The 17,756-nt window shown below is 40.9% G+C and overlaps 1 protein-coding gene across 6 annotated transcripts in view; it reads right to left on the bottom strand.

Moving 5' to 3' along the window:
- Window positions 1–7,754, bottom strand: part of AKAP9 (A-kinase anchoring protein 9) — a 104,384-nt gene extending 96,630 nt beyond the window's left edge. For 4 of the 6 annotated variants that reach the window (XM_066197749.1, XM_066197741.1, XM_066197733.1 and 1 more), the window contains exon 1: window positions 7,504–7,753. In XM_066197749.1, coding sequence (XP_066053846.1) covers window positions 7,504–7,551 — 48 coding nt within the window. In that variant the 5' untranslated portion in view covers window positions 7,552–7,753. Of the gene's footprint in view, window positions 1–7,503 lie in introns of all 6 variants that reach the window. The other 2 variants (XM_066197723.1, XM_066197707.1) reach the window with 1 other exon arrangement.
- Window positions 7,755–17,756: the final 10,002 nt, after the last annotated feature.

Here is a 17,756-nt window from a genome sequence, read left to right on the forward strand (position 1 = left end):
CCGTGATGCTACAGCTCAGTGTTGTTACAACTGAGATTTGATCACTCTCTCACTACCCTAAACTTAGCGTTTGGTATCTAGAGTCTCACATTCCTTTGCCTGACAACTGTTGAATTTGCCCCATCTGGAAGCTTGCTGGGGCTCCTTTTTAGAAGAGCAGAGAAGCAAGAGAACTCATTCCATACTTCCAAGAAACTAAGAATTCTAAGAAATCTGAACATTTTTATTAATTGTTCAGTCTTTTCTCCACTGGTTGTAGGAAAGGTAGTCATAAAATGTTGGCTTCTCAAGAAACCTCAGGAAAATAAAGATTAAGGTTTCCTTCAATAAACAGGAACACCAGAACCACCAATACAACAGGGTACGCCAACCCTTTCCAGTCAACAATCATCTCATCAACATAATGTCAAGAACTATTTATGTTTCAGCACAGCAGTTAAAAGATGGCAATTATCAATTGTGTTTTGTTGAACTGTGGCTCAATTTATCATTCCAAATTCAAAGTGACATGATAGCTTTTACCAGTAACAAAATTATTTTGAAACAAATACATAGAAATATCTTGAAATCTCTCTCTGTGGGGCAGATACTTAAGAAAGAGCTTTCAGATCCTAAATTAGGATCCCCAACAATTGTGTTACTAGTATATAATCTTACGTTGCAATATACAGTAGTTCAATACAGGATTTTCTGGAAACACCTACATACGCCAAAAAGTCCCATTTCCTTGGAGTATCACATACACTTTACTGAAAGTCCTTTAGAAAGGATTTGTGGTGTTGATCAAGCTTATTGCCAAATAAGTACCAATAAACAAACATTTCTAGATTCTAGTTATAACAGGGAAACAAATGTTACAGTCATCTCTGTTTCACTATTGCAACATGCATACTAAGAAAATAAGCAGTTGGAAAGAAGACCACAGAAATTAAGAAAGTCTTGAAAGTAGGCAAAGAGCAACTTAGTGCTTTCTTTTCTGTGATTCCTTCTTCTTACACAAGGAAAAAAAAACATTTTAAATTGCATTTTTACAATGTCATCTCTTGCTTTCACAGTGCTACTAACAATACTGTGTTGACTTATTTCTCTATTTTTGTGAAATTCACTAGCATTTTGGATTAAAGAACAACTCTCTCTAAACTGGCAGAAGAACAAAGATTATTTTGAAGTGATATTTCTCTGCATTCAGAGAAGAAAACAAGTACGAATTACAGCTTGTTCTACCTTGCACCACTATTGGAAAGTAGAGAGCTACTTTAAAGACTTGAACAACAGGGTACATAGCCCATAACACCTAAAACCAATAATGAAGCCGTGTATCAGAAGGAAGAAATGATCTCTGGAATGAGGGAAATGGAGATCAAAATAATAAGAAAAAAAACTCACACTTGGAAACAGGAACACTTCTAGTAGTTTCACTTTAAAAGAGAGTTCAAATCCCAGATTTCAATTCAAGTACCTTTTTTTTTAACAAATACATGATAGAGTCCATAAAAAATCTGAACACATGAGAAAAAAAAAATCTTTTTATTTTTTCAAAGCAAAAAAAAAGAACACTGAGTGAACTGTGACAAGCTGGTAGTCCTATTCTCCTATTAAAAGAAAAATTAAACTAGTCATACCAATTTTTCTGCTTTTAGGCATACAATATTTCTTGAAAATGGTCTCACAGATTTCCATTTGATCTCTGATCTTATGCACCACCCCAGTAGCAATCAATCTAGACAGAATATATTTATATCTCAAATGTATATAAAATCTTTTTTTCTACAATACAACATAGATATCCACTATTTTGAGCAAAAATAAACGCATGCACAAGCTGACCACCTCACACTTCGTTCCTTTCTGCCCTATCTTCTTTTACTCAAAAAGTTTTTAAATCACATGTGTTCTCTCCAGGGCAATGTTCAGTTCTTATATCTGTGATTTTCTCTGCAACACAAAGTAAGCTTTTAAGCTTACTCATGTTCATAATCAAAATATACACATGCAATTCACATACCTTCTATTATTTGCATTTAAAATTGACAGAGACGCAAAGGCGCAAGCAGATTGATGCCTGTAAACAAAAAGAAGAAAAACCCCACAAGTTCAGAAGGACCTAGAAAACAAAACAGCTTTCCAGTACAATAAAAGAATGCCTAGGAACTTGATCCAAGTTTGATACAGATTTCTGAGGATCTCCATGTGCAAGAAAAAGGGTTCCATCAAATAAACTCTTCATTATAGTATTTTTTCATAGTTTCACTATACGCTCAAGCCAAAGCTTTCCCACACCTTTCCAGAAAACTCTTAAAAGGTCCAGTTGCTTCCTCTCTTGTCCATTAACACACACCAGCATCTTCAGATATAGACAAAGCACCACTGCCATGCTCTTTTAACTCAAAAAGCTTCTACGGTCCATAATTTATGAAGAGCGACCACGATGACTAGGGCTTTACGATGAAATCAGCACTTCACGATATGGCAAATACAACTTCTTCTAAGAGAAAAGCAGAGTAGGAGAATGCAGACTGAAAAGTAAATTCTTCCCTCCATAATTCCATTTATTTTTGCTCAAGTTGAGGCAGACAAGATAAACAAAATGAACAGTCTACACTTGAAAGCAAAAGATGATCTGTTAGTAGCCCAGCTATTTAATGACATGTAAGTTTTAAATCTATTTGACTGACCCTTAAATTAGCTCAGTTGTTTAGAGCACGGTGCTGATAGCACCAAGGTTGTGAGTTCAATCCCCACATGTAACTGTCTTAAGTCATTTAACAGTTGACCTTGATGATCCTTATAGGTCCTTTTCAAACCAGTATATTCTGTGATTTGTGACTTCAGTGATGAAAAACTCTTTAATAACCACTGAGATAACTGCTTTTTCCCTCTTCAGGTAAATTACAGGGAGTTTAAAAGGACTGTGCTTTACACGCAATCTATACTTTTGATTCAAATCAGAGCTTTAATCACTGAGTCACATAACTATTCCATGTTTGCTTGAGTGTTTTATATTAAAAAACCCCAACGTATCAACACCTTTCCTTGAGACTTGCCAAACTACTCAGTCCAGAGGCTAGAGATGAGTGAGGAAAATCTTTTTCTTCCCTCAAAAAAGAAAGACGTAAAAATGCAAACAACAAACATTCCCAGACTCTTAGACAATGCTATTTTAATAATACATATAATTTTCATCTTCAGCCATCCGAAATATTTATATGCATGACCAGATGACAAAATATGCAATTATTACTTTTGACTATTCAATTTGTGAAGATAACTTGCCAAATTAGTTATACAACTTGTAATACTTGTCCACTGAGAGCCATTAGAGCTTCCCCAACGAACATCACTGTTCCGTCTGCTCAGTGATTTTCTGGTATAGATCAGAAGCAGTAATAGCCCTTACTCTGTTCTCAAGTGTTTAAACTAAACCAAAACACTAGTTTCTTCAGGTTCTCCAACAATTACATAGTTTCTTAAAACACTGCAACAATGTATTTCACACATTCATAAAGCTTTGAAAAAAGACACTAAATTACGTATTTCTAACATTAGACCTCAAATCCTAGACCAACCCAAGAGAATTTACAAAGTGTATTAGTATCTTTCCCTTGTTCACCTCTCCCATAGGAAAAACAAGCATACAGCCAAGGAGTGCCCTTTGTTCACTAGAAATTTAAACACTTACTTAAATACTTTGCTAACTAAATTTCAGTACTCTAAAATGGATCATTGCATAAAACTTGCTGTTGATAGCTTCATTTCAATTTTGCCAGTTACAGTAGGTGTGCCTTTCATGTGTGTCTGTGTGCATAGAAATTAAAATACTTCTATAAATTTCAAAAGCTTTACACCAAAATACCCTCAGCCACTTTCTGACAGGGGAATCCAATCACTGGTGTTTCTATTTTGAAGCTAGAAAACTACTCACTGTAGTTTTGAAAGTTGATCAAGACAGTGCCACATCCTAATAATAAAAGCCAGCTACTAAGCTGCTAAATAAATACCTGAAATTAAAATACCCAACCCAACTACCATAAATAGTACCCTCTTTAATGTTAGATGAGCTTTCCAAGCAAACTGATGCACAGAGGAATCCACACGTGGTATGCCGTATCAAGATCTTCAACCACCATCCTCTGTAGTCTTTTTTTAAGACCAGGTACACATTCACTATCTCAGGCCATCAACAATATTCCAGAATCTCCTCAGCAAGGCTCAAAACACATCTGATGAATTTCTAATGTCACTGTGTTTTAGGGCACTGATCAACCTAATAGCATGCATTTTTATTTCTGTTGCTGGCACACATCTTCTCCCTTCCACTTTCCATCACGGTCAACACCACTTGCCTTAGCTGGCCGTTCTAACAAACACTCTTCTTGCTTCTCCATTTTGACATCACAAGATAAGATAAAAGAAATGGCCTGTTTGGGGTAGAAGGGAGTTCTACAGAGGAACTGAGAGACCATTTCAATGGAAGGGAGACAGACATTTATAGAGGCTGGGTTAATATTCAGCAGATTTACCTCATGGCAAAAGAAAATGAATGACTACAGGTCTGGGAAAGGAACATGTAATTTACTGGGTTTAACTTTGTGGCTCCCTTGCCTTTGCAGGCTTGTAACAGACAGAACAACATATGGTGCTAACTGCTTCATAATGCAGACTTGGTGTAGTCTCTGAAAATCAGCAGGTACACATGAAGATAGGTGAGCTTCCATCAAGACTTTTTATTCCAATTTTCAAATTAAGGACTGGCAAAGGTTGTATAGTCACACTGAGACCTGTTCTGCCAGGCTTGAGTACGCTTAGTACCATTCAATCAAGCTTCTCATTTCCAGTAACAATAAAGGAGGACTCAGAAGAAAATTAATTTTAAAAATCCACTTTTAATACACTCCTCTGTAAAAAAATCTATGTGGGGGCACAGTGTCTTAGAAGACATCAAGAAGAAGTTCCATTGTAGGTAAATTCACACAAAACCAAATGTCACATTTGCCTGCTTGATATCAGAAAACAATCAAATGTTTTTTACAAGAAAGTTCATATGGTTTAATACACAAACACTGAGATTTAGCAGTGCCTACTTTACAAGAAGAAAAACAACCCAAACTAAACAAGAATCCAGGTCTCAATTGAGAATAACTCCACTGTTACCAATGTACCAGCCACCTTCATAGCATCTACTAGGCCCTTTTACCAGACTCCCAATTACCTACATTCATCCTGTAGTTTATGGAACATCTTATTTAAAGTTTGTAATTTCAGGTGGATGGTTTAAGGTGTCTGCAGTATAGCAATACCAGCACTTTTTGGCACAGTAATAACATACTGTGTTATTAAAAACACATTTTTTCAGCTATTTTATTTAAATAACTCTCAAGTGATAAAGCTCAAAAATCTTCCAGATGCTTGTTGCTGTGGTTTGGAGAAAATATCCATTGGAGCCAGGCAATTTTAGGAGATGCACTAATTTCAGTACTGTGAATGTGTTTGAAAAAGAGAAAAGCAGCTGCAGGAGCAACTCCTGCTTCCATTCTCTGCTAGCACAATTTCTTCTTTTCTGCTTTTATTAGTGACATTTGTCACTGAAAGACTGCGACCTAATCTCCACTATACAACACATTTTTTACATTCACACGTAAAAAAGGGGTAAATGCAACACAGAACACAAACAACAAATCTGAAAAAACTCACACTGCTTTTATAGTCCCTTTTCACATAAACCATGTAAAGCTTTAAAGAGTGATAATGACTTAAATCACAAGGGACATTAAAAGCATAGAATACTAAGGACTTAAGGCAAATACTTGCAAGAAGAGCATTAGGTTTTAGAACAATACTGAAAGTTATGACAGTACTCTTAAAATACAGAATAAATTAGGAAAGTGTACATGTCTTTTCTCAAAGTTTGAAGGAAGCCACTGAATTCCTGCTAGAGCCCTGGCTTTTGGTTCAATTTTCAACAATTGTCATTAATTTGCTGTGTTAATCCCAGGCCAACAAGGGCAGAAAAATCTAAATTCTTCACTGTGATTTATAATACTGGCAAATCCACTCCAACCATTTTCTTTGTGAACTACTTTCTAATTTTCTGCAAAAGAATTAGCCAATCTGTGAAAGAATGTACTGCCACCAGGATCTAATTTGTCCCAGCGCTTTTTATGAGTACTACATAATGTTGTGCAAACACCACTCTTGCATTAATTATTTAAGAAACAGGTTTTGCCATATAAGCATACAACTCCATCTAGATTTTCCCAACAGACTTTTGAACCCAAACAGAAACACACTAAGTTAAGAAGTTTTTTACAAATACAGCAAAATACCTATTTAATATAACCTATAATACCTATTTATATATTTTATACATATTATATATATCTATTTATATATTTATACCTATTTAATATACAATACTTTGCAGATGGACCTGTATCTTTTCCATAGCCTGCGTAAATAAGACAATGACGTTTCATAGTTTCGTCTTCAGCTTGTCTTCCTTTCGCCTGTACTATTAGCTCCTGCCAAGTTGTATGCATATCTTAAGCATGAATGACTGACCAGCTTCTGAAGTCTTATCATTTAGCTATGACTACAGGAAGGAAATAGATGATACCTAACGCCAAAACAGTAATTTTATCTAGAATGCCATTAATTAGCTTATCTCGTTGACCACACTAAAGCTTTCTTTGAAGTTAAAACCAGGTCCTCCTGAAGTGCAGCCCGGTCTGCTGCCCAGAAGGCGAAATGCTGTGCAAGCCGGTGCGTACTGAGCCATGCTTAGAGCAAAATGATAAGCTCCCCGATTAACCCTCGGGTTAGCCCGCAGAGCAGCGTCTGAGCCGCCCGACAGTCCCGGGGCGGTGACGGCTGCGCGCAGCCCTGCGGGCACCGGGGTGCCGGCGCGCACGGCGGGGTCCCGCGGGTGACTCACGGCATTCCCAGCCCGCGGCACGGGCACCGCACCACTGGAGGCATCGCGAATCCTCTGCCTCCTAAGGCTCTCTCACGGCATTAGTTCCACACTGAGGAACAGCTGTCGATTTCATAAACTTCCTTAAAGGTTCACAGGTTTTCCCAAGCTTATGAGGCAAACGGGATTCGCGCCTCGGCCGCGAAGGGTAATGAGGTTAACGCTCTTTCTCCTCTTCCTCCTTGGCTCTTCCTCCGCCCGGTGCCGCAGCGGGCGCTGTCCGGACTGTCACCGACCGGCCCCGCGACGGGCACCTGTGGCGTGCCAGGTGTCGGGGCCCGGTGTCGCCGGGCACCGGCACCCACCGCCCGGCCGGGAGCGCAGCCCGGCCCCGCGGCGGGCGGGGGAGCGCGGGGCGGGCGGCACAAAGCGCCTCCTCCGCCCGCGGCTTTGTTCGCGGCGGGGCCCCGCGCCAAGCCCCTGCCGCAGCCCCGCTCCGCCGCCGCACCGCGCCGCTCGGCCCGGCCCCGCTGACAACCTCCCCCGCCCTCACCCCGCTGTCTCCCCGCCACGCCACCGCCTCCTTCTCCTACCTTGGCTTTCCCAGCCTCCAGCTTCTTCAGCCGCTCCTCGTCCTCCATGGCGTCTGTGCGGGAGAGCAGGGTGTTACCGGCAGGAGGAGGAGGAGGGGCTCGCCCCGCGCCCTCCCCTCGGCCGGGCGCACACGCCCGCTGTCCGGCCCGATCCCGTCCCGCCTCACACCGACGACAGCTGCCGTGGCGGGGCCACCGGCGCCGCCATCTTCAGCTCCACGTAAACACGCGGCCGGGGAAAGTGACGTGTGGCCGCCCGCTCCTCCTCCCGCCGCCGCCGGCCCCTCCTCCCTGAACCCCGGCCGCTCCCGGCGCCTCTGCCCGCCGGCGACCCCTGCCCGCTCGGCTGCCGCCGAGTCCCGCCGGAGCCGCCCCCGGAGGAGCGGGTTTGACCCCCGCAAGGCAGCGGCGGCGCCGGGGGCAGCGGGCGCGGACAGCACCGGTGGGCACACCCCCGTCCACACCCCCGTCCACACCCCCGCGCCCTGCGGGCAGAGGCGGGGGGCTCCCGCTGCCCACAAAAGAATAGCACCGCCGAGGCGTCCGGCGCTCGCTGGACTGCGACACGGGGCTCTGAGCGGGCAGCTCCCGGGTTCTGCTGCCCCGCCGATCCCGTGTCTCTGGTTAGAAGGCTAATTCTGACAGTTCTGATTTTCCAGGTGTTGTCCTGCTCCTGCGCGCGGCTCACACAATTGCAGGGATCCTACAGCTCGATCTGAGGCTTGGCAATACAACGAGCTTCCCGAGCGTGTGCCGCAGACAGTGTAGGGGTGACAACAAAGGATGTGTAGCCCCCTCTGTTAAAATTACTTACCGTGCACTCGTCGTGCCACGCGGGCTGCAAGAAGTGTGTTAAAAGCACAATGGGGAATATGGCACGTGGCAATTAAATGCTCATACAATTTCTATACCTCAGCAAATACAAAGCAATATTCTGAGATAATTTAATAGTCTACTTAATGTGTGCCTTGAAAGGCTAATAGCAATTTGTATCACGTGGTCCTATTGTGCTTTTTCTTTCAGTTCCCCCTGGCGTGGGTTCCGTTTGTGATGCTGCGATGGATGGCACAGGCTTACACACAAAGGAAGAAAAAAAGGCTTCCCAGGAACGTGTACCAGCTGCAATGTGAACGGATTCCTTTTTCTGCATTTGGAGTCATGCTGCTTTACTAAATGCAAAATTCAAAATCTTTCTGAATTAACTTAGATCTCCGCTTTGCTGATCTTTTTTGAACATGGCTCCTTTAGTATACGTTCTTTCCTTGCTTGAATTTTCCAGCAAAAACGGGATACGCCCAAACAAACAAACAAAAATACAAAAGAAAACATTATTTGCACAGTATTACTGACCAGGGGCAAGTTAAAAAAAAAAAAAAAAAGGTAATTAGGTGTCCTAGCAACAAAATGCCACACCCATATTACTACCAAAGTAAACTAAACCTACAGTCTGACCTTTTAAAGGATTTTCCTTTCCTCCTCCATTACATTTCATGGAAAAGTCTGAAATAATTTGTTAACAGGTACAGGTAAAGCGCATTCCTGTGTTTACAAAGTAACGTTCTCAACTTTTAATCAAAAAGGAATGTATACCATTTATGTAAAAAGAAAACATTATTCATCATAGGGAATGAAAAATGTATGCATTATCTGTTGTTTCATATTTGAAGCAAGCCATATGTTTACGTTAAAGTTCTCAGACTTTGCCATTCCACTGCAGGAAAATCATGTTATAGAGGAAAACAGCCAATGAAAATAATAAAAAAAAAATTATTAAAGATTTTTACAGGAACATAAATTTGAGTTAATTTCTTAAAAATATGTTCCTAAGTCAGTAAAATGAAGTACCTCCTCAAGGCCTATTCAAATAGAAGATTTTTCCCAGCAACCACAATGGCCCAGAGACCCCTGAGGGAAAAATAATCACCTTTTCTGTATCAGTGACATTCCTCTTGACTATCAGAGGCCCCTGTTGTGGACCTAGCTAACAGATGTCAGTAAAATTTCACACAGACATGACACTTTGATAATGATTTGTCAGTAAATATCCCATTTAGAAGATAAATACAAACTTCCCAAATCCTACAATTAAATGGGTTCTTGAGTTAATGCCAAGAATTGATGGGCCTAATTTTCCTTTTACTTACAGACTTATATCCATGTAATTCTACTGGATTTTATCTTAACACCTAATTCATAAGTACGAAAGTCATGAAAACTGTACTGACAAACTATAATAGAATACTGTGGAAATTACTACTAGATAGAATATCTCAAGGAATTATATTTCCATATCTCCTCAACATTGGAAGAACAGGACTTTCTCTCCTAGGGGAAAACAAAAAACCCAAACCCATACAGTATGATTTCCTACTTAAGCTATTTTAATTCCTATTTTATCATTCATGCAGGGCAAGCTGTCCAGAATTCACAACTTGCTTAGCCAATTAAACTTTCAGTTACAGATGGGCATTAATCTTGTTTGCTTAATTCTCAGAATTGACTAATGTTCATTTGCCCAAGAATGTAAGAAAGTGCTGAATAACTCTAACATTGATTGAATTCACATAAGTTAAACATGTAAACTGCTTTCGACAGCATATGCAAAGTGAAACAGATTAACAAGGTAAGAAATACAGGCCAGACATTCTCCAAAACAAGAAGAACTGGTGTTTTGGCCTAGTATTATTTTTATTTAGAATTAAATTTAGTATTGAAAAATGTTTATATACAAAATGGCACTGAACCAGCTTTGAATATCAGAGCTAATTTTTAGTTGTGTTTGTCTGGGGACAGGGACAAAGGCTTCTTCATCTACGGCATTTTCTCTAACAATGAAACTCCACATTCTTCCTACCTCTTCTGTTTCCTTTATTCACTGTTCAGAGAATGTATGCCTGGTGACTTTCATTGTGGCACTTTAGTGGACTGGGAAGCCAAAAGATGAAGCCTAAAGACCATGTGTGGTAATCACAAAGTTCTAATTAGGAGATTCAAATTCTATCACAGTCCACTGAAGCCAGAATCAGAGGGCTGTCAGATCACAACATCCTGCTGGTAAATCACATATTCAAACAATATGTAAAAATTTTAAAAATATCACAGGCATAAGATGATAATACAGCCCCTTCCAACAGGTAAGGAGCACAGATACTGTGTATTCTCAGGTGTCATAACTTCAGCAATACCTCTTAATAACAATACTATCTAACTCTAATCTATTTTCTTCAACAAAAATACATATTATAATGAAAGACTCCTATATAGATCACATAAGATTCCCTGATCCAACTGATTAAAACAGCAGTTAGATGTTTTCCTAGCACCAATACAATGACCATGCCACTTTCTAGTTTTTAATTTCAAAGTTAAATTCTTAAATTTTAATTTTTAAGAATTTTTTTTTTGTTTAAAATGTCAGTATTTGGTCAATATAATTCATAAAGATGTAGTCCTCCTGTTAATGGATATGACCCTCATATGTATGTGTGGTAGAGTGATAGAAAGAAGACTTGGTTGGGCACGAGAAATATGACATGGATTATGTGGATTATTATGATTGGATTTGTTGCTAATACAGCATGTAAATGTTGTCAATGCAGTATATAATATAAGCAGGTATAAAAGGTTATAATATATCAGGTTTGGCTACAAATGGACAGGTTTACAGTCTTTGGCCTTGCAGAATTCTGAATTACAAAGCCCCTATGTAGCTACTTTAGGATTTTATCTTTATGTCTTACCAGATCTTAGCACCTTTACTCACCCACCCAAAAGTGGGTGTTCCCTGTCTTAGGGCTGGACATACCCTGCAGGTGTCCCTATGGGGCTGGGGATTCACCAGTTAGCTGCCTGCAACCTCGGGTTACCAGTTTACACAGCTGGCCCAGTCTTCAGCAGCTTTTTACAGATTTTGCAGGCTGATGCATACCAAAGTCAGTAGCAATCCCCAGTCTCTGGAATGGATTGATTAAGTGGGCATCCAAATCATTCCTCCTGCAATTCTCACCTAGGGTTCTTACCTTAAGGCAAATCATATTGCCCATCAGAAATGATGGCAAGGGAGATGGGGCGTTTGCTAAGACCTGACTGTCTTTCATGAGTATGTCCAACAGTTCTGCTGTGGTTCTTGACCTGCTGTAGAAAACCTACCTGGTAGGATAACACTTTCTATTATAGTGAACATTAAAGGGATCAAATGCAAACATAAGAGACACCTCTGTCAGACAGATGACCATGGTGAAGGTTTTATTTGACCAGGATGTGCACCTGTTTTCACTGAACCTTGTGGATGTTCTATGGCAGATGGTACTGCCAGTATGAAAATGCCTTAGTGCATACCTGTCATAGTGCATGGTAACCAAACAGATTTACCTCCACCTCAGTGTGAGCTTGCACGAAGAATATGAAGTTGACTTAAAGACTAGCTTACCTGTGCCTTTGTCACAGTCTGTTGTGCTGGATCTGTCCCCTACCATCTGCTCTTCAGCTGCACTGAGCCTTGGCCCTGGAGTCTCCCAGAGTGCTGCTTGGTTGGCTTGCCTGAAGCAGGCAGATAATTCAGGTAAAATATGTAAAGTTCCCAATTCAACAGACCCATTGCAGGTACTGCTGAGGGAGGATTACCTATTTATGTTAATTGGCTGTTAGCAAGTGGAAGTCAACTCAAATTTCAGGTAGAACTTGGTCTATTGTATTCAGCTAGTCTGACTGCATGTTATAAAAACTTTCACCTCAGCGACATTTAGGTGTGTTATTTATGTTAGGACTAGCTTGTGTTTTAGAAAGAGACAAATGTTCTCTCCTTCAAAGCAGAGCAGAACAGATGCCACTACAGAACAAGCAGTGAGGCTTGGTGGTTAAAAAGTAGGTGAGCTGGAGATGTAAGACATGCTTTTAAATGCATGGGTGTTTTTGTTGTTGTTGTTGTTGTTTTTCTTTTTTCTTTCAGAAATGATTGGTGAACCATAGCAGTTTGAAAAAATTAATAAATGAGGCAACTGATGAATATTTTAGAATCAAGTTCCTATGTAACAGCTAAAATTTCTATTCTCACATATGTATTTCTAAATGAAGGTACCAAAGCCTATGAAAAAAACCGGCACTGAGGATGAAAATGAAATGTTCCCACATAAGAAGAAACAATTAGAAAAGTAATTTTAACCCCCATCTGCAGCTGTGAAGTTAGACAAACCTATATTAAGCATTGCAACCAGTGTCCCACCAAATGTCTGTACAGCAAGCATTTCTTTTCTAAATGAAAGTATATTTTGTTATAAGAGGTGGCAGAAGAAATGAGACACTAAAGCTTTCCATGTCTATGATCCAGGCATTCACTTAATAATTGAATAATTGTGGGCTTGCTAGCATGCTTCAATCGGACACAATCAAGTTGAGCACACAGAAGTGTTTTTCTTGTTTCCTAAACCAAACATTTTTCAAGTTGCTGAAAATACAGAAATATAACTCATATGAAAGTGTTAAAATACAGACCTCTTGCACTATTACAGTAACACAGACCTCCTGGAGATGGTTGTCATTCTTTTCTGAATGCTGGATTTGCACAGCTTCTAGTTTGACTAATTGTAAGCTCCACGTATCTTTTTTTGATGCATATTTGAGTCTATTCCTTATAATTTAGTTAATTAAGAGAAATACTCTGCTATTTGTTTGTTGCTTTGATGAAAACACTGTAACTAGGAAGAGGCAAGACACTTTAGCCAAGAAGTTTTGTGAGATGAATAATTTATTCTGCCAGCATACTATATCAAGGAAGGTAATTTAAGTAAGATTGCAGCTAATACAGCTAATTAGTTAAGTGACCCTGAAGCTTCAAATTGGCACTTGATATTTGAGGTAAAACAAGGATTAATTCTTAGCAAAAGTCAGTTATTTGTATGTGATATATGTATAACTATTACAGTGCATGTTTCTTCATAATTTGTCACAATTTTCCAAGTTTACGTGGAGGTTCAGAATAAGAATCTCTTCCGCCTATTGCACATGAAGGTATAAAAGTGAGCAATTTTCCTACTATTCTGCTATTTTATATGGTCAAGTGTAATTAATGAAACTCCATTTAGAACATGGAAGAAATTAATAATTTAATAGAATGTCCACATTTCAGCACAGTACCAATCACCAGTGAGTATACCAGCTTCTCTTCGACTTTCTCCATACTGTTCACCTGACAGATCAGCATTCCCAGTGTATTTTTAGAAATTCCAGAATTTCCGACAGGATCTGAGGTGAAGTGCTCCAGGCAACAATTATAAAATCCAAAGAAGCTTCCTAAAACTTTAACTATTATAATATATTTTGGTGCTAAAATGGAAAATACTTGGGTTTTTTCATATTTCAGCAAGTTTCAAAATACATTAAAAATGTCGTTACTTAATTAGGATTACTTCTAAATCATGGTACCATACTGGGACTCATGCCTTTTTGAGTATTATTTATGGCGAAGAAAGAGCTGGCTTGTCACGTCAGGTAATCCCATAAGTACTGGTAAGAACAAAGAATTTCCTAGACTTAACTTTAGTACTCAGGAAAATCTTCTGCCACCTCAAATAGAGTTCCACAGACATAGCAGAGCTGGGAGAAATACTTAGGACTTCCAAAGACCTCACTAACACCCTGGCGAAAGGATTTATTTCAGCCTGGAAAAGAAAAGACTTTGGGATGACCTGATTTCAGCTTTGCAGTTACTGAAGGGAGCCTACAAGAGAGATGGAAAGGGACTTTTCACAAGAGCATGTAGTGACAGGACAAAGAGGCATGCCTTCAAACTGAAAGACAGCAGGTCTTTCATTAGATATTAGGAAAAAGATTAGATATTAGGAAAAAATTCTTTACTGTGAGAGTGGTGAGGCACAGGAACAGGTTACCCACAAAAGTTGTGGATGCCCCATCCATGGAAGTATTCAAGGCCAGCTTGGATGGGGCTCTGAGCAACCTGCCCATGGTGGTGGGGTTGGAAATAGATGATCTCTGAGGTCACTTTCAACTCAGACCATTCATTGTATGATCATGTGATTCTATGATGTCTGAACTGCTGTGAAAATACGCTGTGTGCACTGCAAATCCAGGCAGATCTAACCCATTGGGGTGTCCATCAGGAGGTGGGAATGTGGTATGGTTGCTTTCCCATGGAGCCACATGCTGCTCCTGCTTTACCCTCAAAATGTTGTGCATCAGCACCTGGTTGGGTGTTGCAGACGTAACCATGAGGACTTTACAGCAGATCCAATCGTTTACCTTTTGAGAGAGATTTATTGTTTTTCTTGTTAGCCCTTCTGTGAAGACAGGGCTGACTGCTGCCGGCTCCCACGCCAGCAGATGCTCAAGGTCAGAGTGGATGGGGCTTTGAGCAGCCTGTTCTAGTGGAAGGTATCCCTGCCCGTGGTGGAGGAGTTAGAACTGGATGACATTTATAAGGTCCCTTCCAGCCCAAACAATTCCATGATTTCAAAGCCCTATGCCCTGGAGCTGGCCAGCCTGTGTACCTGGATCCTTGCTCCCTTGGCATGAACCAGCTTTTGTTGTCACCAAACTGGAACATTCTTTTAAGAACAAATGGTTTTCTGCCTGCTGCTATGAACCCGGCGGTTTAAAAACTACGTGAGCTGAGCACAAGCGGTTTGTAGCCCACCGCTTGCTGCAGTGAATCGAAGCCTTGCTGTAAAAGGCTTTCGGGGGCCACACACCTTTGCGAGCAATAGCTGGGACCAAAATTCGGGGCTATTTTATCGTCTGCTGCCATCTTCTGGCGACTGGCTCAGCTACAAAAGCAGCGGCGGGTAAAACGGCTCTGGAAATGCGGCCGCGCCGGGAACAAAGGCGGCCGCGCCTCCGGGCGGGTCGCGCCTGAGGCGGCCCGAGGGAGGGGCAGGGCATGGTCCTGCCGCCCGCCCCGGCGCCGGCTGCCGGGCGCCCGCCATTCATTTTAAACTCGGAGGCTCTGAAGAGCCCCACGGTTTGTGGTCAGTGCACGTGGCTCGTAGTCCGCGAGGTGAAAACATACCCTCCATGGGGTTTGATGGGTTCGTGTAAAGGTGTGGGCTGCTTCAGCAGGGCAGTCTAACCGGGCAAAGGGGTGACACACGGGGCTCGTCTTCTGTGCTGGCACAAGGGAAGAGGACAAACCAGAAAGTCCCTTCCCTCACAATTGCGTGTCAGTCTTTCTAGTGTGAAATTTCGTTAATATGTATGTTAGTTCGTGTATACATTATAAACTGTAATGAAATGGAATAGTGGTATTTTACTGGGTGCTGTAGTATTATTCATGCTTCAGTAAAACAAACTAAAGCACTGCCTGGTCCTAAAAGTAAACGCCTTTGCTCCTTGGAAGCTGTCTATAAAGCTGTTTATAAAGGACAAAGGACAACTGTTTATAAAGGATAATGGACAACCAAGATAACCACCAACATCCCAGCCTCTCTGGCATGTGTTTGAAACCCTCTCAGTGTTATCTTGTATCATAGATAATTGGCAAGACTGGCTCCAGGGACATCTGGATCAGCAGACAAGCTGCAAGAATCCTACAAAAATATAGCTGCTTTGCAAAGTTTTACTGTGATTGCTCATCAGCAGTGTGGGTGTCTGTCATTAGTCAAATTGTGTTGTACCCGAAAGTATGAAGGCTAAAAGAACCTGTGTAAAGCCACATTGATGGTGGCCCATGTTGGCTGGTCCACCTCATGTGCATGAATAAATATTTACCCTTGCAATTCTATACTGTGTGTCCTAACTTCTCTCTTCTGTTGACATGGGCTGGTTGTGTATTTTTATGACAGAGGTGAAGAGAATTGAGACACAGCTGCTGTGACCCCCATATGTCTGAGCAGCACATGGCAGATCCATGATTATCCAGGGCCAATCTGTATTGTTTATCTCTGTGTTGGGGTTATGGCTCAGTGTAAACAAAATAAAGCACTTACTGGACCATTTGCATGGGTAAATTTAAGGCCTGGGAAGTTTGCTTTAGGGGAGGAAGAAACCAGCTAGTCGTTTGGGAAATTGCTTCTTTCACTGGCCCCAGTGAAGGGACCTTGGGTAATATTCCACTCACTTTACTTGTCCTTTGGAGGTGTAAGTAGCAATAGTTCTGTGGAAGTGTGGCTGATGTGTAGCTGGATTGTCATGAAAAGGGTTGTACCTCTGATGCAAAAAAAGAGTTCCTGATGTAGAGAAATAAGCAATACTACTTAACTAGTAAACTTCTGTGCAGGACATTAGAACTGAACAGAGAGAACAAAACAGTGCCAGAACTTGATTTATATTTGCTAAAGGAGTAGCCTCAATCATATTGTTCCAGAGTACTGCGTGACCTCATGTTCACTGTATGTTCCAAGAAATGGCAGTATCTAAGCTCTGAAGTGGTTCTCCATAAGCTCTTCAACTGCTGTGGAGCTGGAAGTGATGCATGGTACTTCATGTTCCTGTAATGCCACAAGTTTAGTTCTGTAAAGACTGACATTTTGTTGCTGAAACATGCCAAGCATTTGCAAACTTCAGGAGACGTCACAGCACTCACTGTTTGTTAAAAATTTGGGGTGATTTTCATTAGTGATCTATTCTATGTGCTCTTGGTGTTGTGAATTAAGTTTTTTATGCCCCAGTAGGGGAAAGACAAAGATTGTTGGCTGTATATATCTGCTACTTCAAGAGAATTAACAGGTTTGATTCTATGTCCTTGAGGAGTTATCACTGGGCTTTTTATGCTTTTTAGTCTAAATTCACTGACCTGGCTTAACAGTGTGAGAATTCAGCATCTTGAGTATTATTTATAACTCACCTTCATGCCATTTGGGGAAACAAAAAAAGAAAAAAAAGAAAAAAGAATAAATGAAAAAGACTCATGGAAGAAATGAAAGAAAGAGAAGAAACAGATGGTATCAGGTACTGCTTTGGTGGGACTGTACCTTAAAGCTTCTCCTCATGTCATGCATGAGTTGCAAAAGACTGAACAGAGACTGGAAAGCGAATCAGCTTTATCTAAAGTAAACGCATACTGGATAGTCACCTGGATTGGACCATAATTTTGATCTCCATTAACTATATTGATTTATAGATAGCTACGTTTAGATTACTGTATTGGGGTGTGTTGATCTTTGGCTAAATTGTTTCTTAAATTGTTCATATGACACTTGCGGAAAGAAGTGGCTTCTTGGTGTTCGTTTTGGTGTTACTGCAGTGCCTATTTTCTGTTCTGAATCTGCATGTTTGCTGGCAATTATTACAAAGTAAGGGATCAT

The sequence above is a fragment of the Chamaea fasciata genome, unplaced genomic scaffold, assembly GCF_029207755.1.
Source record: "Chamaea fasciata isolate MVZ Bird 193981 ecotype frontalis unplaced genomic scaffold, bChaFas1.0.hap1 SCAF_1, whole genome shotgun sequence".
NCBI lineage: Eukaryota > Metazoa > Chordata > Aves > Passeriformes > Sylviidae > Chamaea > Chamaea fasciata.